This window comes from Aedes albopictus, chromosome 1, assembly GCF_035046485.1.
Source record: "Aedes albopictus strain Foshan chromosome 1, AalbF5, whole genome shotgun sequence".
NCBI classification, from domain to species: domain Eukaryota; kingdom Metazoa; phylum Arthropoda; class Insecta; order Diptera; family Culicidae; genus Aedes; species Aedes albopictus.
In genome coordinates this window covers 283,003,913-283,026,589 of record NC_085136.1, presented here as the reverse complement: position 1 = coordinate 283,026,589, position 22,677 = coordinate 283,003,913, and the positions used below count along the sequence as shown (strand labels likewise).

Sequence of the window (22,677 nt, the reverse complement as noted above, 5' to 3'; positions counted from 1 at the left end):
TAGAAGTATTTCTGAGTCCTAATGAGAATTGCTTGAAGAATCCCAGCTGGAATTCATGCAGGAAGGTCAATAGAAGTTTTTGGAGAAATCTCCTGTGGAATTTCTGGAAGAACCTCTAGGGGAAGTCCTGGATAAATCATTCAAGAAATCTCTGGAAGAATCATCGAAGGGATTTTTAGAAAAATCCCAGGGAGATTTTCCGGAAGAATTTCCGGAACAACTTCCCTAGTAGAATACCTGAAGGTACCACAGTGAGTTCTAAGCTGGAGGAGTTCTAAGAGAAATTGCTGGAAGAATCACAGCAGAAGTTGCTTGAGGAATCCTAGCCACAATTCCCAGAAATTTCTGGAAGAACCTCTGAATAAAATCTCTGAAGAAATTCCTGGAAGAATCACTGGAGGAACTTATGAAAGAATCCCAGGAAGATTGTCTCAATAGACATTTTTAGAGGAATTCCTAGAAGAATTTCGAAAAGTATCAAAATAAGAATTTCCAAAGAAATCGTAGGAGAAATTGCTGGACCAATCTTTGCAGAAATTTCTAGTATGTACAACCCCATCTGGACTGCCTGGAGAATTCTAAGGGAAGTTTATTGAAGAAATATCGGGAGCAATCCATAAAGGAAGCCTAGAGAAATAACTGTATGAATAGATAGAGGTATTACTGGAGGAATCCATGAAGATTGTTCAGGTATATAAGTAATTCCGGGTGTGATTAAGTTTTATTCAAATGTACCATTAAAAAAAATATTAGAATTATTGTGATAAGTTTTAAATTTTAGGTGACTGTCAAGGAAAAATTCTAGGGGGTGCCAAATTTGTTCTAGGGGGTGCCAGGCACTCCTGGAACCCCCCCTAGCTACGCCAATGCTCTTTTCGAAAAAGTGCATCAAATATTCTCAAATTTTTACTGTGAGTTCTTCAACTAGTTGTGTATCAGCGGTCAAAATTTGAGAAAAATCGGGCTATTCTCCACGAAGTTATAAAGATTCTTAGAAAAGGTAAAACTATCCGTTAGCCAACTTTGAGCTGTTATATCTCCGGATTCAATGAACCAAATGCAATGAAATTTTGACCATTTATGACTTATATACATTGGCGTAACTAGGATTTTTTCCTGGAGGGGGCCCAGGGGGGGCCTGACTTGAGATGAATTTTAAGCGGGATGGGCGCCCGATATGTGAATATGCAAATCAGTATTTCAGATTTGTTCATAGTTTTATAAACTATATGAGTACGAACAATTTCTCCAAGATTTTTTTCCATAGCTTAATTCAGTGATTCCATCTTGGCTTCTTCCAGAAATTCAATCATGAATTCATCTAGGGATTCCACTAAACATTTTTTCGGGGATTTGTCCTGGGATATCTTTAGAGGTTCCTACAGTAATTGTTCCAATGCTTTTCTCGAAGTTTCCTTCAGGAATTTCTCCAGAGATCCTTTAAGGTATTTCTTCAGGTATTCAGAGATTTCTACAGGGATATCTCCATATATGCCTTCCAAAATTCCACTAGAGATTGCTCCAATAATTACATCTGGAATGATTCGAAGTATTTCTGCAGGAATGTATTCCAGAAATTCTTTCAGAAAATTTTACTTAGAGATCCTTAAAAAACACTCCAAGAATTGCTTCAAAAATTTGTACAAAAAACCTTTAGGGATCCTAGTTTTTTTATGTCCCGAGCAGAAGGGAATAACAACAGCATAAGAAAATGTGTTATTTTGGCAAAATAACTGAGTAATGAAATAAGTTATTTTCTTGTTATTAACATAACAAATTATGTTATAAACTTGGCTGTCATAAGCGGCAAAATAACAAAAATCATAACAAAAAAATGTTCCTGGAGGATCAATTTAATAACATGTTATGTTAGTTTGATAACAACATAATAACAATGAATTTTGGAAATATGTCAATAACAAATGTTGTTATTTTAAAGTTATTAATAACAATCCGAAAGCAAAATTAGTTATGATATCAAACTATTAACAAAGTAAGTAATAATGCTAGGGTCTTGTACCATTTGGGCAGGTGTACCTATTTTTGATACTTGCCGCAGTAGCTAAATTAATTTTATACCTAATTGACACAAGATGAGTTACGTACAGTATCTAACCCTATACAAAAATTCAAACCAATTGGTTTGAAACTGACTTAGTTATAGCATCAAGTGCCCAAAATAGGTTCACCTTCCAAAATGCTACAAGGCCCTATATGAATAACAAAACAAGCGTTTAGAGCATATCAGTAACCATTGCTAGTTATTATAGAAAATCAACGAAAAATACAAGCTGAGAAAATAATCTAATAATACAAGATGTACAGAGCATATGCACGCACATTCTCCCTCATTATGGAAAATAGCGTAAACTAAGTTAATCTCGAACTATGTTGCTTTGATTTCAAAACTTGTTACTGTTGTGCTATTGTTGATAAGTTGATCAAAAATACAACAATAACAAAACTTGTACCTCAACAAAATATGTTATTGAAATGTAATTTGATGAATGTATATCAATAGCTTGATTATAACAAATTGAGATTGTCCAACTAAATTTGTTATGGAAAAGCTCTGCTTTGATAATTTAATAATAACAAAATAAGATATAAAAACAGGTTATGTGATTTCGTAGTTATCAATTTGATATTCTCCCCTGCTCGGGGTGTATTAACGAGATTTTTAGCCCTAGGCTCATCCAAGATTTAAGCAAGTATTCATGGTATGCTATGCTATTAACGAGATTTTTAGCCCTAGGCTAGTTCATCTCGGGACCCACGCTTTACATCCCTTCCGAAGGAAGAACTCACATTTTGCGAGTTTGTCGGGAGTGGGATTCGATCCCAGATCCCCGGCGTGATAGTCAAGTGTTCTAACCATCCCACCAGGTCCGCTCCACTAGGGATCCTAGTATTCCTTCAACAATTACTGCAGACATTGATTTCTTCATATTTTTATCTATTCCTAAAATTTCCAGGTATTCGCTAAGAAAGCTCTCCTGAGATTCCATAAAGAGTTCCTAATGGGGCTTGCTTCCGGCATTCCTCATCGGGTTTCTTCAGAAATTACTTCAAGAGTTCCTCCAGGGATTCACCGGAAATTTCTTCTGTTATTCTTACAAAAACGTATTCCGAGATTATTTTAAACATTTCTAGAAGAACTCTTATTGGGATTCCTTCAGAAACTCCCGCAAGAATTAATCCAGGATTTCAGGATTTTCTCAGGAATTTCAGCGGTTTCTTCAGTATTTCCCCTGAGAATTCTTCAGAAAATCCTCCTGGAATTCCCTCAGAAATCGAATGCCTCTAGGATTTCATTCAGGCATTTCTCCAGAGACTTTTGCAAGAGTTCTACCAAGAATTTCTCCAGGTATTACCCCAGGTATTTCCTCAGGAATTACTCCAGGAATTTATTCAAGTTTGGATCCAGGAATTCTTCCATGAAATCCTCCGAAAATTCTTCCAGGAATTTCTTCTCTAGGGTTTCCTCTGCACATTCCTCCAGGATCTATTTCATTGATCCCTCCAGGAATTCCACCGATGATTCCTGTAGTAATTGCTCCAGAAAATCCTCCTGAAACTCCACCAGAAATTCCTTTCTGAATTCCTCTAAAAAATTCTCCAGGAATTCCTTCAGAAATTTCTCCATGGATTCCTGCCAGAATTCCTCTAGAGATTCTCAAGATATTCATTAAGGGATTCCTCCTGCAGTTCTTCCATGAATAGTTCCACGGATTTTCCCCAAGATTTCCTATAGAGATTTGTCCAGGAATTCCTCCTGAGGTTCTCCCAGAAATTGTTTCAGGGATTCTTCCAGGTTTTTTTTTTGCAAGAATTCCCCCAGGGATTCTTCCAAGTAATTCTCTAGAAATTCCTCTAAGGATGCCTCCAGGAATTCCTCAAGAGGTTACTTAAGTATTACCCCAAGAATCCCTTCAGAAAGACCTCCAGGAACTCCCATAGGAATTCCTTCAGAAATTACTACCGCAATTCCTTCAGGAATTCCTCCTGGAATTCCTCCAAAAATTCCTCTGGGAATTCCTCTAGAAATTTCTCTTGGATTTTCTTCAGAAATTTCTCTTGGAGTTTCTTCAGAAATTTCTCTTGGAATTTCTTCAGAAATTTCTTTTAGAATTTCTTCAGAAATTCCTCCATTAACTACTTCCAGAATTTCTCTCGAGATTCCTCCAGGAATTCATTCAAGAATTCTTCCAGAGATAGTTCCAAGGAATTTCCACAAAAAATCCTTTACAGATTAATCCAGGAATTCTTCCTGAGATTCCGCAAGGAATTTGTCCAGAACTTTCCAGGCATTCCTCCTGAGGTTTCTCCAGAAATTGCTTCAGGGATTCCTCCAGGGATTTTTCAAAGAATTTTCCCAGAGATTCTTCCAAGAATTTCTCTACAAATTTCTCTAAGGATTCCTCTAGAAATTTTTCAAGAGGTTTCCTTAGAAATTTCTCCTGGGAGTTTCTCCATGGACTCATCCCGGCATTTCTCCAGCAATTCATCTAGAGATTGCTTCGGGAGTTCTTCTAAAAACTCCAAACTCCACTAGATTGCTCCCATAATTCTTCTGAAAACTCCACCAGGAACTCATCTAGAATTGTATCCAGAGATTACTCCAGGCATTAGTCCAGGAATTTCTCCAGGGATTTTTTAAGGAAATTCCCCAGGGTATCCTCCAGGGATTTCTTAAGGAATTTCTCGAGAGATTCCTCCAGGAATTGATACAGGGTTCTTTCCAAGAATATCTCCAGTGATTCTGTCAAGAATTTTTGTAAAAATTTCTCTAAGAAATTTTGCGGGAATTCCTTATGAGGTTTCTTCAGAAATACTCCAGGAATTCCTTCAGAAAGTTCTTCAGGAATTCATATAGGAATTTCTTCAGGAATTCCTCTGGAAATTCCTCAGAAATTACTACCGCAGTGTCTCCAGGGGCTCCTCAAGAAATTCTTTCAGGTTTCCCCTAGGAATAAATCCATGAATTTCAACTCCAGGGATTCCTCTAGAAATCCGTCCAGGAGTTATTGCAATTTTGGAGAAAACTTTCCGTTTTACGGTAGAACAAAAAGCTACCGCAGCTGTCAGACTACTGATTTTCACTGAGCTATCATCAAGCGGCCCAACCGACGCCTTGGATACGACGCCGATGATCATTGTTTGTTGTTGGTTTTCAAGGGTTTCCAGAGCATTTCACCTTGCAAGCATACTTTGATTTGGCCTTCAGTTTTAATGATATGATGATTTTCATGGCTGCGGTAGGACTTTGACAGCTGCGGTAGGACCCGGCGGCTACCGCAGAGTGGAAATTTTTCTAAAAATCCGCAATATTTCACGGGATCTTCTAGAAATTCCACCAGGAATTCCTCCAAGAATATACCAGAAATTCCTGCAAGGATTCCTCTAAGGATTCTTCCGTGAGATTCCTCCAAGAATTCCTCCTGGAATTCCTCCAGAAATTTCTCTGGGAATTCTTCTAGATATTTATCTTGAAATTTCATCAGAAATTTATCTAATGCTCCAGGCATTACTCCAGGAACTTCTCCAGGGATGCCTCCTTCAGAAATTAATCCATTAACTTTAGAGCCAAGGGCTGAAAGTCTCTTTAAAAAAGACAAATCAATCAATCAATCCATTAACTTTTCAAGGGAATCCGCCAGAAATTTGTCCAAAAAAATTTCTAGGATTTCCTCCAGAAATCCATCTTGAAATTGCTGAGAAAATTTGCTTATGATTTCACAAAAAAATGTGCCTATGATGCTTCGTTCTATGATTTTTCAAAGTAGGTGGTGTCTGTGGAAAATGTTTGATTTTCACTGGAGTTTTCCGGAAAATTAGGTGACCCTGATTTTTTTCAATTTAGTTTTTCAAATATATATGATCCCTACCTAATTTCATTAACCTTCAGAAACTTCATACCAATTTGTACAGTAATAAAAAAAATCCCCTAATGCTCCAGGCATTAGTCCAGGAACTTTTCCAGAGATTCCGCATGGAATTTTTCCAGGAGGTTCTCCCGGATATCCTCCAGAAATACATCTAGGAACTCCTCCTGTGATTTCTTGAAGTATTCCTCTAAGGATTCCTCCAGGAATGCATCCAGAAATTCCTCCAAGGATTCATCTAAAAATTTTTTTAGTAATTTCTACAGGGATTTCTGATGCGGATTCTTCAGATTTTTTTCCTGAAATTCCTAGCATAATTGCTTTTTGGATTCCTCCAGGAATTCATCCAGGGATTCCTCCAGGTATACTTTCACAAATTACTCCAGGGATTCCTGCAGGTATTGCTCCGAGAATTCTTGTAATGATTTCTTCCTAAATTTCTCTCGGGATTTTTTTTTATTTAATCAGCGGTTAGTTAAAAAATTACAGTATTCCGTTCATAATGTTTTTCAGGGATTCACCCCAGGGTTTTTTTAGGATTACTTGTAGATTTTTTGAATAATTTGAAGGATTTCTAGAGGAATTCTTCCAGCGATTTATATTGAAATTCTTTTAGATAATTTTAGAGGGACATAGAAGCCAAGAAATTCTCCAAGAAGTCATCCAGGAATTCTTTCACAATTATCTCACGACTAACAAGTCTTTTACAAATCCAATCATGAATACCTACAAACTTACGATTACATCTTGCAGCACCAGCTTTCAAATATATTAAAACTTCCTCAATGACCATTTAAATTTGTGCGTTGTTTGATAGACGCAAAAATACCCCTGGCCCACGATATAAAAGAAATTAATAGTGACCGACTAGAAATCACCTCCAGCATGGTTTTGATGAATACACTCGCATTTACGCTTCAGCTACGTACATCTATTCTCACTAGGAATTCTCAAAATTTTGCTGGAATTCCATTGCAAATTCAACCAGAGTTTTTACCCACATGATACTTGATTTCCATAAAGAATCACTTAACCATATTTTGCAGTAATTCTGCTAGAAAATTCAAAGATTCTTAAAGATACCCATCCAGGAATTCCTGGAAATTATCATCAAGATTTAATTTCTCAGCGATTTAAAAAAGAAGATGTACAAAGTATTGCTTTTTATATAATTCTGATTATATAATATTTCCAAACAAAACTAACTAATTACATAGACCATTTTGGAAAATGATCTTGTAAAGAGTGACAAGTTGAGAATTGTCTCCAATAACTGTCAATTTAAACACATATTATGCCAAATAAATTTCTATTACTGTACGTGCAGTTGAAACCCAGAATTGCTATAATTGCTATACAGCGCACCACTTCCGAAGTTAGGTCCGACGCACGGATTTGGAGAAAAATCCAACTTCGCTAGTCGAAAACTCCGATTTTCAACTAAATTGAAAATATAGATCTATGTTTGTCACCACGACAGTGGTTTTCAGATTTTTTTCTAATTTCCATATATAAAGTCATGAAAAATTTCTGGGGGGGGCCTGGCGGATTCTGGGGGGGGGGCCTGGCCCCCCTGGCCCCCCCTCTAGTTACGCCAATGCTTATATAATGAACTATGAAAAACCGTTAACTAAACTTAAAATTCTTAACACGGAAGAAAATTATTGCGATTAGATTTTTTTTCTAATAAAACACAAAAATATCCAAAACTTCAGCATCGTATCAAAATTCAAGATGCAAATCATAGTTCATTTAATTCCCCTCTAATTGACTTATTTATAAATGTGTTTTGAAGGAAAGTAACAACATAGCCGCCAACTAATTGAAAATGTAATGGAATACATATTAAAAATAGACCAATTTGCTTAAATATCGTGAAGAAAATAAAATCGCTATAACTTTTTCTCTTGTTAAAAATTTCTAGTTAAATTAAATGTTTTTTAGAGTTCATTATATAAGTCATAAATGGTCAAAATTTCATTGCAATCGGTTCACTAAATCTGGAGATATAATAGCTCAAAGTTGGCTATCGGATAATTTTACCTTTTTCAAGAATCTTTATAACTTCGTGGAAAATGACCCGATCTTTCCCAAATTTTGACCACTAATACACAACTTGTTGATGAACTTACAGTAAAAATTTGAGAATATTCGATGCACTTTTTGAAAAGTTACAGCTAGTTGAACATTTTTTGAAAAGTGAAAATTTTGCCTGTCCCGATCATTTTGTCTATCCCCTGTAGCTGCTCTGGATCGCGAGCTAGAGAAGTTTAAAATTTTACTTGATGACTAGCGCCACCTAGCGGTGAAATCACCTACTAAATTTTAAATCACCAGATAGGTTTTGACTTCCTGAAAAACTTTGCCGAGGACGACATTTTTCTTTTTGCTTTGGATCCAAAAATAGAGAAGTTTTAATTCTTACTTGACAACTAGCGCCACCTACCGACGAAATCACAGACTACAGGGGATAGACAAAATGTTCGGGACAGGCAGAATTTTCACTTTTCAAAAAATGTTTAACTAGCTGTAATTTTTCGAAAAATGCATCAAATATTCCCAAATTTTTACTGTTTATCAACTAGTTGTGTATCAGTGGTCCAAATTTGGAAAAGATCGGGCCATTCTTCACGAAGTTATAAAGATTCTTGAAAAAGGTAAAATTATCCGATAACCAACTTTGAGCTGTTATAACTCTGGATTCAATGAACCGATTGCAATGAAATTTCGACCATTCATGACATACATATATATATAATGAACTCTGGAAAACATTTGACTTAACTTACTTGTATCACATTGGAGGTACATGCCAATTTCTTTTCATTCAGTGCTTAAATCCATCTATTCAAGATGTTCTTTATCCACCTACATACCTAGATACAACACCCTAGCACACCCTAGTTCTCTTAGTTCTCTTTACAACAGTGGAAGTGTAGCCCAATCAGTATGAATGTCATGCAGTAGGTATGTATCACGGAAGCAGTGTTCAACCATGCTTTCATTGGTTTTCAATAACTTTCCAATAGCTTATTGCACATGGCAGAACAGAAAACTACTTACCGGAACGGTCGAGAAGGCTATTGGAAAATTTTCATCCCGCTCAATAGGTGGCACCCTAATGCCGGAATAGAGGTGAATAATGGTAAGCTAAGCCCCAGAAAATCAGCTTCATTCGTTTCGTTTCAAAGACCAGCAACCAGCAAGGATTCTTTTCATAAATCAACAGCACACACAGCAGTTGACGAACATCATCACGTCGCCGCGTCGTCGTCGTCCCATGTGACATCCATACGTTCAATCGATTCGCTTTCAATATTCCCGCTCGCCCGACCAAATCTTACCGAATCACGTTTCGGATCGCGTTTTCCATAAAGAAAGCTAATCATATTCCGATACAAATATCTACAATGCGGTGTTCTGTGGCTATTGGTGCGCTGCTAAGGTATCCCACAGCGGATTTCATTCTCAGCGGTGTGCGAGCTGTCATACCGCCGCACACTGGAGTAACAGGGTCCTATTCATGGCCAAAAAGTTTTAACACGTTTTTATGGTGTATTATGTATGTACTAGCGATAAAATTGTGAAATTAGATATTGAGGAAGCATTTTGGATTATAAATAGCCATATTAATCCACTTAAAGGCTAGATATGATTTCTTATAACAACGATTTCCAAAAACAACGTTTATTTTCACCCCCAAAAATCGCTTGAAGCATCAAACATTTTTATTTAACAACAGAGAACTGAAAAATAATTATATTTCCATGAAAAATATTGTTTGGTAACAAGGGCCACCTCGTTTCATAGAAATTCTCCTAGAAGTGTGAGAGAAATTCAATTATTTTATAAGTGTAGATAACGTGTTTATGTCTTCAGCAAAGTTATAAGGAGTGTCATAATTGAGAAACTTGTTGAACAATTGTTCTATCTTCACAATTTTTGGGAATATGGGCCGTTATTTTTTAACGGCCCCATAAACTCAGTTTAAATGTTGTACCTTTTTCTAGATATTTTGGGTATCACATTTTCATTTGTGGGTAACTTTTATAGTGCCCTGGAAAACACATCAAAACTCAAAAATGAATCATGGATGGAAATTTTAGGAGTTTGAACATGATGATAGAAGCCGTGAGGAATATATCAGTTTGAATTTTTCTATTAAAACATGGCATTTGAACACAACTTTATACATAAAAGTAAGTTCGTGGAGTACTGAGTGAAAAACTCAATGAGTTTACCCGACTAAATGAACATAACAAGAATATATCATAATTATATCTTAATGTGATATAACTAACAAATTATGTTATAATTTTGTTATGACATGGACTGTTTCAAACTTTTTCAAACTAAATTATAACAAAATATATTATAATCTTTTGTAACTAGTTTTGTTACAAATAAATCAGAACAAACTCTGTTATAACTTTGTTATTTTTGCAACTGAACAAAATGATCAGTTGAAAAAATAACATAATTATATCAGAATATGAAATAATTTTAACTTTTAGCTATATTACAAAAAATGAGAAATTTGATTATGTATTCGTTTTTTTTTTCATTGCTTGTGGAGCAAAAGGTCGATGGACGCAGGTAAAATATAAAAAAATGCTTATAAGGAAACAGCTCTATTCTATGTAATTGAAAAATTTATGAAAAAACATTCAATTGCTGTTGAGGGGCTGCAGATTTGCTTGTTTTTATTGCGTAGAATTTCGGAAGCGTATCCGGCTACCCTCAAAACTGAAAAGTACTCATATTTTTTCAACTTTGAACCGATTTAAGTGAACTTCGACTCGTTTGAATAATAAATCTTATTTTTATTGATTGGTTATGCGAATAGAACGATTGGGTTACGTGGTATTCTCAAAAGTCCAAATTTTCTGGAACATGTTTTTATGCTATTGAGGGGCCCAAATGCAAAGAGGTGTAAGTGACTATTCTGTCGAGTTTGAGCTGAGCATTTCAAAAAGTCTTCAGATTTCAAGCTTTCAGGAACATTTTAAAGATTATTTTTATGATGATTAGAAAAAATACAGTAATCAGAGAAAATTGGGTTGATATTGAAGCTCCATACATTTTGAATGGGATGAAAAGCTGGTGAAAAACGTCAAAGCTCATTTACTCGAAAGTGGGTTTTTGTAACTTACACACCCCTTTTCTTCTAAGCTCCACTATTCTAATATCGTCATTGTTGGAGTTAGCGTATTGAAAAGACATGGTCTCTCGTGAAACATGCTTCGTAATGATTACTTTGAAGTCAATACTTTGGGCCTAGGCTGGGCAGATATGCTATTGCAGCTGGTCTATGGAAAATTCCACGCGTATGGCAATTCGGGTTTTCCTTAACCCACGATGACCAGATTGTTTCAGTCGGATTTGTTTTAGATGGAAAAAATAAATCTGGATTAAATGAGATCAATATTGTCAAAATCGGAGAAAATTTATCGCAGATATAACCATTACATAGTATACCTTCTTTAGTTTATTGACTGCTGTTTCATATTATGAAGTAAAAAATAAAGGCATTGCAACTTCTAGAAATTTCATCAGACTCTTCCGTATTTTTTATTTTATTCATTGCTTTATGTTGAGTTTTTGGGTAAATATAGCATCATAGTTTTTTATATGTTTATCTAAGTATTTATTTCCTTCTTTCAATATCCCAGTCCCGTTACGGTGCCAAAATCCTATCACTTTTCTACGATTCCCAATTCTTATAGGTTAAGTAAAATTTTAGCATCAAAAAGTGATACATCTGCACACGAGTTTTTTTAATCTCAAAATTGAGTAAACTTTTAAGTTATAATTATAATTGGATTTATATGTCATTTTAACAGTACTGCTATTCTAACTTCTAATTATAACGTCAACAAGTACCGAACAGACTATGTATTATGAAGTAATGAATGTAAGTGAGCGTGGAGATAGCAAATGTGGTACCTACTAAATAATTCTAATCAATAAAAATGCCAACTATGCATACAGACAATTCTGCTCAATTGATGATTGCATTTGTCTATTATAACTTTTTTCTTTCGAACTATTATTATTCGACCATATATTGTTTGACATTATATCATAAATATCTTTTTTCATTACTAAAAATAATCTAAAACAGAATAAAACTAAACAGCATCTGCAGAAGTAATCATATCGGCATAGGTATGATATAATTGTGATCAATTAAACAAAGCCACATTTTACCTTCGCTCACGTAGGTACGTGTATGATCGCCGTTCTCGCAGCGCGAACAAAACAAAAAATAAAATAAAAATAATTTCTGTCCGGAAAGAATCTTTGTCGCCGCAAAAATGCACCCCATGACGAAGCTCAACCATAAATAGTCGACTAGCTACTTTTTCGTCGTTCTCTTTGTTCCTTGATGGAAATAGCCGACGACGGGCCATGCGAACGCCACCACTGTTATTAGTGTTTCAGTGCGCATGTCTGCGCACCGTGATAGCGCTGTTGGTAAGAGAGAGAGAGGGTCATTGTTTGATCTTGCATTCAAATTACTGTCTGTTTTTGTCCTGCGACTGACAAACAAGAGATGGGGGAATAGGGAAACTGGCAATACGTAGAACCAGTAAAGCTTCTTTCGTCTCTCACTTCAAGTGCTGTGATAGCCTCATTGGTAAAGGCGACTGAAAATTTACGATGGCAGGATTGGTGGTTCAAATCCCGTCCATGTTCGTAGGTTTTATAATGAACTCGAAAGTTTTTTTTATGTGACCTATAATTTTCTAAAAATAGAATAACACACTTAAAGTAATTACCCAAAAATGAGTAAAAAACTAGTTTTTACCCTATTTGATTTCTACCCTAATTGAATATATCAATCTGTATTATAATTTTGATATATTTTATCAAAAACTTAGAACAGGGCTTGATATATTTTTGATGTATTTGTAACAAACTCTGATACACTTTTGTTAGAACCCTTATGATTTTTAGTTAGAATTTTTGTTATTTTAACAACATCCTGCATCTAAATTATAACTGCCTATGTTAGAAAAAATCTGTATAACATAATAACATATTATGATATAATTTTGTTATGATCGCCTAGTCGGGTAGCTATAAAAAACACTATTTATCTGAAAATATTTTCTTAACGGTGCATCAACATATGATTACATGCTACAAATAGTGAACTTGTTTTTGTTTTTTTTTATAACAAGTTTTGAACACAACAGTATTAGCTACATTAGATTACTACTGCATTGCATACATTTAGGCGTTTATTGGTGTATGAAGATTTCTGCCCAAATTAACTAAACTAATTCCATTTGACACATTTTGTTAAGAGATAAAAGACCTGATTTGTATTCTGCTATGATCTTTCTACCGAGAATAAGTGGCCGTTCATTGAAAAAGTAGTCGAAACGAAGTTGCTTTTTCGAAATTAAACCTAAATTGTAACTAAGAACTAGTTAAAAAGGTGTAAATTTCAAAATGATTAATTTTTTCGTCTGGTACATTCTGGTACCCGTTCTCTTGCGATTCACAAAGGATATGCCTTATATTTTATTGTAATTTTATCCAGATCGTGGAATGCTGCAGAATCTGAAAACTTTTTGAATGCTGAAAATGGTTCAAAATTGACAAAAAACATGATTTTGAAAACTCTTCTGTAAGAGAGCAAAATAACTGAAACCATGTGAAGTTTTTTGTTTAAATGTTACTCCTTTATCAGAAGAACTGTGTTACATACTCAGTTATTTTTTTTAAATTGTCAATAGTTCGAAAATTGAAGTTCTTCCGATGAGTTATGATGCAAATAAAAAAAACAGTAGAGAAAATCGTCAAATTTCAGCATTTATTCTAAAAAAAATATGCATCCCAAAGTATTTTATTGATTGCCACATGATGAAGCATTACTTCATGTATCTTTAAAAAATATTAGACTCTGGAAAACCCTGAAAAAAAATTTTCGACTTATGGCCAGGAATTTGGCCCATTTACGCCTGTGTGCGCCGTTTGGTTGCTGATGGCATAGTGGTTCATTTTTGGAAAAAAGTTTCAAATACCAGATTTATCCTATTATGATCCACTCCACTGTACGGTACATCCATCAGCAGCATAGCTCGAACATGCCATACCCAGGACCACTGTATCAGCATTTTAAAGAGCACACATTCGTATTGAATTCCGAATTCAAACTCCGAACTTTTTCCCATTCTCTCGGGATAAATTCAATCACGCTAACAAGCTGAGTGCGAGTACCACCAACTCGCACGATACAACAGATTTGACCCCGTGCGATACCTCATCCACATTCCTATCACCGAAAAATAGGGCTCCATTGACCCCGAGACCCGAGAGGAAAAATCTCCAATTCAGATCCGTGCTCGAGCTCGATTGCTAGCTCAACTCTTTCGGAGTGGACTTTGTGCTCTGCGGCCATCAATGCTGGCTGGCTGGCTGACTGGCCAGCTATAGAGCCAGCAGTTACATCGAAAAACCGATGCTGGACGACCGCTATTTGATTACCATTCAGGTTCTAAAAATACATTCGGCAACCGATCCCTAAGCGCCAACTGTGGCCAGAAAGGAGTGATAGCATCGTTGAAATGGTTATTGTGATTGGGGGAAAATTTGAATCAAATTGTGATTACACATTGCGATGGACTATTTCTGGTCAAAGTCGGAAATGGCACTTTCAATTGAGTTGTTTTTTTTTAACTATTTATAAATTGAGTAGATCATGTAATCTGGACATAACTCCTGTTAAATGTCGATGAATTGGGTTTTTAAATTAAGAAAAATGCATTGATTTTTTGATTTTATGCGAAAGAGCAGCTTTTTCTGAACCATCATGATTTTTTTCAGATTTTTAGAACTTCATTTTGGTACCTAAAATAGCTTTCGAAGAGATTTTTCGAAATCACCTTTTGACAGCTGGCCAACTGCTTGACAGCTCCGCCCAGTACAAAATGCGACTGGTTCGACAAATCGCTCCCATACAAACTTCAAACTGATTTTTAAATAGGTTCCCTGGCACCAAAAGTCATGAAAATTTGGATTTCGGCTCAGTTTCGCATGCAGATTCTGAATATGGAATTATCTCAACACCGCTAAAGAAGCCAATTGTTTGAATTTTTGAGGGGAAGAAAAACATACATACATACATACATACATATATACATACATACATACTTACATACATACATACATACATACATACATACATACACACATACATACATCAAAACCCAAGTAACATTTTATAGTCAAATAGACTAGAAGAGGTTATAAGAACCATCAATAAACCAGAATAAAAGGTTTCAGGTTTAATGACGGTTTTGGAAACCGCTACAAGACTAACTGGCCATCAAAATATTACTTGGGATACATACAGGGGTAGCAAGGGCAGGAATCCAGGGGCTTAACATACAAACCCCCCCACCCCCCCCGGTGGAAGCTTGGAAATCGTCCCAGTTTATACAGCCATGTGGATTACCACCATTGGCACTTCCTTCGGGGACTGACCAGATTTCTGGTTTCCAGACAGCTCAAGAGGAGGATGCTTAGAAGGTGGCGGGGGTTCAACAGTGGGCTCTATTGGATTCCCATAAAAAGCCACACATCTGCATCTTCAAGCAACTCCGTACACGTGACCTGGTACCGCTTCCAAAGTGCTTTAGCTAAAACATCCGGAGTGCCAACCGGCACATTAGGATCGATGCCAGTAAGACCCTAATTGGCTTCTTTAGCGGAGTTAAGATAATTTCATAGCCGAAATCCAAATTTTCATGGATTTTAATGCTCGGGAACCTATTTAAAAATCAGCTTGAAGTTTGTATGGGAGCGATTTGTCGAATCACCCCTCGTCTGATTTTGAACTGGGCGGAGCTATCAAGCAGTTGTGCAGTTGTCAAAAGGTGATTTCGAAAAATCTTTTTGCAGTTGATTTCGAGTATCAAAACAAAGTTCTAAATATCTTTTAAATTTCTTTGAGAATTTCACCAGGAGTTTTTCCGAAAAATGCTCCAAAAGTTTTTCAAAAGATTTTGCTAAAATTCTAATAATTGCTCAGAAGAATTTCTTTTGGAATTTCTAAGAAGATTGTACCAGGAGTTCTTTTGAAACCCCGTAACGTGGGTAGATCACCTTAGAATGGTGCGTTGCGGTGTAAGATCTACCAAATCAAATTTTGTTCTTGATATTTATTTACCGTGTTTTTAAATTTCCAAGATCAAAGTTTGATGCTCTTTTCCTTGTGTTTTGTAGTATTTGTGTTTCAATGTACTGCTAATTAACATTTTATTTCAGCAGGATTCAGATAAATGTATCGTACGATATAAATAATATTTTAAAAATATGTAACTGTGGCGAGCGTACCACTAATATGTAGCTTATTTGACGTACGATGTTATTATTATTTTATATTTCAGGTTACAAACCGAAGAATCTAGTAATTCAACCAAAGGTCAACAAGATGATGAGGAAACCAGGATGAATTGGGCAGACAACTGATTCGAAGCAGTCTAACAATAGTGATCCTGAAGGTTATCCAAGCGTATCCTTTGGAGTTTACCCTTCTACTAACAACACCCAAATTCCCGTGACACCTAGGCCTGAGAGATCGTAGAGTTGTCTACATTTTTAATAGGTGTCCAAAACTTACCATCCTTTCCCATTCCTCAGCAGTCGCAAGGACGTGGCCAGGACAGTGCTCGACCATTGGAGGATTGCGACAGTCTTGTCTAAGAGTCAGAGATTAGTTCCAAATCTTTGTGCTTTGGTTCGGACGGGAAGGAGGCAACCCTCATAACAGAGGTCTAGGACTGTACCACCCACGAATTTGTGCGACTCGCTTAATGCTAATGCTAATGCTAATGCAAAACAAAGTTCTAAAAATCTGAAAAAAATCATAGTGGTTCAGAAAAATGTGTTCTTTTGTATAAAATCAAAAAATCAATACATTTTTCTAAATTTAACAACCGAATTGTGGCAACCTGGCAGCACATGGACATGAACACGAGCAAGGAATACCAGACGCTACAGAGCTGACATGGGTAAGAATGGGTTACACCTCTCTGAAACGACGAGTGGGCTAATCTAATGGTACGGTTGCCCCCTCCCGTTAAAACCTTGGCGTTCCGAACTCGCCACCCACGAGCACACAGTATTGCGTAAGAGAGCTGAGACTGCTGAAAAAGGCTTTGAAGCTGGCCTGGGAGCAAGTTGTGGCGGACTACAGGAAACGCCCAAAGGACGCAGAAATAAGATCTCGAACAAGCGGGATCGAGAAACACCAGGTGAAGAAGATCACCCGAAGAAGACAAAGAATACTCAAGGTCATTGGCGGAGCCACCTTTTTCTTTTTTCTTACTCACTCTCCTAAACATATACGAGAAAGAGCGGGATGAAAGAGGAGGCAAACTGCCCCCTCTTCTATCTTTCTTTTTCTCGTGCATGTTTAGGAGAGTGAGTAAGAAAAAAGAAAAAGCTGGCTCCGCCAATGAGCTTGAGTCAAGGTAGCGATGAGTCGAGCGACGAGAGGGCCAGTAGCAATTGGAACGTCGCAGGAAGAAAAAAAAACAGCCTAAAAAGAAGGAAACGTAAGAGAATAGCCGGCACGAGACGAAAGGAGATCCATAGCCACATGGGAAAGGCCCTGCTACATAGTCAAGAAAAACGACCAACAGTCATACGCAGCAATCCTCAAGAAAGCCCAAGAGGATCCGGAGTTGAAGGAACTGGGTGAGAACGTGGTGAGAACCAAGCGCACTCTGCAAGGAGATATGCTCTTTGAGCTGAAGAAGGACCCGGCGATTAAAAGTTCTGCCTACCAAGAGCAATTTGCCAAGTCATTGGGCGACCTCATCAGGGATGGCGGGAACGTGGAAGCTTTATGCAACGATCGAATGCCGATACCTGGAGGAGATCACAACAGTGGAGGAGCTTGGTCATGAACTGAAGACGTAATGCGAATTGGGAGAAGAGGTTCTAACGATTCTGCTGACGAAGGGGTACCAAGGCACACAAACAGCGATGATTCGACTTTCGGTGTCTGCGGCTAGCGAATTGATGAAGGTGGGCAAGGTACGAATTGGCTGTTCGGTGTGCCTGCTGAGGATCGCCGCCCGAGAAGCAAGAAGTGGCAGCAAACGGGTGTTGAGATGCTTCAAGTGCATGGGCTTCGGACACATGCGGCCAATTGCAATGGACCAGACGGATCTGAACAATGCAGAAAATGCGCAGAGAAGGGACACTTTGCGAAGGACTGCTCGCAAGTGCCAAAGTTCATGCTCTGCACAACGGAAGAAGGAAACGCCCATTCGACGGGCGCCCTGAATATAAGAAGGCGATCGCAGGTCAACAGTAATGGAGATAATGGAGATAAACCTAAATCATTGTGACACCGCACAGCAACTGTTGAGGCAGTCAACAACGGAAGCAAAGTGCGACGTTGCGATTATTGCAGAGTTTCTCTCGGTAACAACAACTGGGTGGCAGATAGCACGAGAACGGCGGCTAAAGGGTGATACGGTCAAAATTTGGTCATATATTTTTTTTCATAACTTTAGACTGCGTACTCCAAAACAGCTAATTTTTGAACCAGTAATGCCACATTATATGTAGCTTATACCTTAAAATTTTCATCAAAATCGATTAAGTAATGGTTGATATATAGATAAAAACATCGACCTACCTTTTTAAAATTTTGTACAAAGGCGCTCCATAGTAAATTTTCGGAAATTTAAGGTCAGTAAAACACAACTTTGATTATAGAACTACCAATACTGCTCCGATTTTTATCAAAATTTTACAGTATAATACTATTATGTAAATATGTTCTTAGTAAAATTTTGAGCCATTTTGTATGAATACTTTCAAAGTTGTAGCAGTTTGAATATGAAAAAAACTGACCGGGTGCCACTTAAGCAAATATAACTTTGTAACTGCTGGATCAAATTGAATGAAATTTTTACATTACATTTTGATATGCATACTTCACATACAAAAAAATTTTCATTGAAATCGGTTAAGTATCTCTGGCTCTATAAATAAAACAGTAAAAATGTGTGAATCCTCTTTGCACAAAATTTTAAAATTGCAGATCTCAGGGTTCAACAATATCTCCGCAAATACTAGACCGATTTTGATGAAAATTTTATGGTACAAGCTACATATAATGTACCATTACTGATCCAAAAATCAGATGTTTTGGTGTACGCAATCTAAAGTTATGAAAAAAATTATGTGACCAAAATTTGACTTGACTTGACAAAATTTGACAAAATTTGACCACCTAAACAAATATAACTTTGTAACGGCTGGATCAAATTGAATGAATTTTTTACACAACATTTTGATATGTATACTTTACATACAGAAAAATTTTCATTGAAATTGGTTCAGTATTTCTGGCTCTATAAATAAAAGAGTAAAAATGTGTTCTTATTTTTTAATCCTCTTTGTACAAAATTTTAAAATTGCAGTTTTCAGGATTCAAAATATCTCCGCAAATACTCAACCGATTTTGATGAAAATTTTATGGTATAAGCTACATATAAAGTACCATTACTGGTCCAAAATTCAGCTGTTTTGATGTACTCAGTTTAAAGTTATGAAACAAATTGTTTGACCAAATTTTGACCGTATCACCCTTTATACAAGTGATGAGAAGATTTCCATTTCAGGAGGTCGTCGCAAGCACGTACGAAGGATTCGTCATCGCCAAAACGAACGGTATCTTCGTATGCAGCTACTATGCACCCGCACGGTGGACAGCGGAGAAATTCGATCGGATGCTGGAGGAGTTAACCAACAAGCTAGTTGACGTAGGCCGTGGAGTGGGGTAGCAGGCTAGCCAATGCAAGAGGTTAAAGCCTGTTGGAAGCACTGGCGAGATTAGAGGTACAACTGTGGTAAGTTGGCACCGTAAGCACATTCAGGAAAGACAGGCGGGAGGCGATCATCGACATTACCTTCTGTAGTCCATCGCTGGCGAGCAACATGAACTGGAAAATTAGCGAATAGTACACCCATAGTGATCACCAGGCGATCTGCTACAGCGTAGGCCATCGGAACCCTACGGCCATACAGAGAAGCAGAATGTATGAGCGAAAGTGGAAGGTGAAGGCCTTCGACAAGGACCTCTTCGTCGAGGCACTCCGTGTAGACAGCGACACTCTAGACCTAGATGCGGTAGAGTTGACAAGAGTGATTACAAGGGCACAAGCACGACCGAACGACCAGCACCGTATGGTGAGGAAGACGAAGGTAGTGTGGAAGCTCGGCAGGCCTCCAATGAGGAGTTAGAAACAGCGGCGAAAAAACTGAAAACGAATAAAGCCCCGGGTCCGGACGGGATTCCCAATGTGGCGTTAAAATCGGCGGTCCTAGCTTACCCCGATATGTTCAGAACGGTGTTGCAGAAATGTTTGGAAGAATGCCATTTCCCAAACATATAGAAGGTACAAAAACTGGTTTTACTGCCAAAGCCAGGGAAACCCCCTGGGGGATCCAGCATCCTATAGACCGATATGCCTGCTGGACACACTTGGGAAGCGCTGGAGCAGGTCATCTTTAACAGGGTGGTGTCGTTCACAGAAGGAGAACATGGACTGTCACAGCTGCAGTTTGAATTTCGTAAGGAAAAGTCGACGGTGGATGCTATCCGGGCGATCCTGGAGAGGGCCGAGATGGCGTCCAAACAGAAGAAGGAAGGAAACCGGTACTGCGCCGTAATCACAATTGACGTTAAGAATGCGTTCAATAGCGCCCATCGCCGTAGCGCTGCACAGAATGCGGGTTCCAGATGACCTGTGTCGGATACTGAAAAGCTACTTCCCGGACAGAGTTTTGATGTACGACACTGAAGCTGGACAGAGAAGGATGAAAGTAACGGCGGGAGTTCCACAAGGCTACATCCTCGGACCAACACCGTGGAACGCTATGTTCAACGGAGTGCTTACGCCGCAGCTTCCCACAGGCGTTGTGGTCGTGGGTTTCGCGGACGATCTGAACCATCGATAACTGGATGAATGGAGTGGAGTCAAGTTTAAGATAGGTAGCACACCACAAAACGGAGGTGCTATTGGTGAGCAACTGCAAGGCTGTGCAGTGAGTGGAAATCTCCGTCGGAAAGCACACAGTGGCGTCGAAGCGTGAACTGAAGCATCTGGGTGTGATGATCGACGATCGGCTAAACTTTAACAGTCACGTATACTACGCCTGTGAGAAGGCGGCGAAGGCGATCAACGCACTGTAGAGGATTAAACCAAACACCGGTAGTCCGAGAAGCAGCAAGAGGCGATCTGCATCACCCTAGAGGAGGACATCGATTGCTACGAGCGTAAGAGGACCAGACAAGTGAGAACGTTGGTGCGAACGGCCTCAATGGAAAAGTGGCAATCGGGATGGCATTCGACGGAGAAAGGGAGATGGACCCATCGGCTCATCCCTAATGTGTAGACTTAGTTGAACAGGAAGCATGGAGAAGTTAACTTCCACATAATCCAGTTTTGGTCTGGTCACGGCTGCTTCAGGCAGTACCAGTTTGGCCATGCCGCCTCGCTCTTCTGCCAGGAGTGCGAGAACGTGGAGGAGACACTTGAGCAAGTAGTGTTCATATACCCAAGATTTGAGGCGGTTAGAAGATCGATACCGGAATATAAATGTCGTTGACTAGATGTACTGCACTGAGGAGACGTGGAATACGATAAGCAGGGCAGTCAAAAAATGCTGACGGAGTTTCAGAGGAAGTGGAGGGGCGACCAGCAAGCTGGGATCGCTTGAAGAGATAGCGAAATACGGAACTGCATGAGCACAGATTATAATAAGTGTATCAACAGCAAACACTCAACGGCTGCAGGTCTTCAGCAATAGATGTCTGCGGAATTGCGGTATCTGCAAGCATCGCAGCAGAGGCAGACCCAGAGGGTCATGGAGGCGCAGTATCAACAGAGAAATGAAGAAAGAAATTTGACCTGGCCACAATGGTGATGGATACTCATGACTGGAACTAAGTAAATTGCCCCAAAATAGAAGTTAAGTTTGCTGGCTAATTGTCTGCAAAACTCAGCCAAAAGCTGAACAAATTGCTGAGATCTTGGCAAATTTTGGGAGGATTTTATTGCAGCGCCTCTTTGTGTTTGACATTATGCGTGACAATGTGGACTGCCCGTTACTGCTGAGCAACATACTTCTCAACGTTCCGCCCAGAAGAACCAGACGGGCTGACTTTCTTCGTAATCCCCTTCATCGTACTCTTTTTGGACAAAATAGTCCATTTGATGTTTGTTGTCGTCGTTTTAATGAAGTGTCTGTAAATTTTGATTTTAATGTGACTAATTAAGCATATGTTTAAAAGTAGGATAAGTTCTAGTTCATAGTATTAACTGTCTGTACGATGTATTCGAAGACTAGTAAATAAATAAATAAAATAGTTGCTTTGTGATTACCAGGAGGAAAAGTTGCTCAGAGGAGAATCAGTGTCAAACGGCGACATATGTCGGTTTGACGAAAAATTATTGGTGGTGAGGCTCGGAATTGAACCTACGACCATTCGCTTACAAAGCAAACGTGTATTCTTCGAGGTCACCAGTCTTCACAATCTCGTGAACTTGTTCGCTTTCTTTTTATTCTGGAGGTGAAGCCACCGTATTTAAAATAGAACACCAACAGAGGACACAAATGCTTCGAACAAAACAATTCACTTTCGATACAGAAACCTGTTAACGTGGAGGTACGCAAAGTTTGCTCAAAGCTTCCCCCATTTCCCCACTTCAACCAGCTCTCGCCAGCTATCAATTGCAAGTGGGATAAACTC

General features: G+C 38.2%; 2 protein-coding genes across 2 annotated transcripts in view; both read left to right on the top strand.

Annotated features, from left to right (window-relative positions):
• LOC134291907 (uncharacterized) overlaps positions 1-17,812 on the top strand; it is a 93,180-nt gene extending 75,368 nt beyond the window's left edge. The window contains exon 2 of the mRNA XM_062860313.1: positions 17,546-17,812. Within this exon, the coding sequence (XP_062716297.1) occupies positions 17,546-17,812 (267 nt within the window). The remainder of the gene's footprint in view (positions 1-17,545) is intronic.
• Positions 1-22,677, top strand: part of LOC109622669 (pyrokinin-1 receptor-like) — a 339,959-nt gene that overhangs the window by 131,072 nt on the left and 186,210 nt on the right. The gene's annotated exons all lie outside the window — the stretch shown is intronic.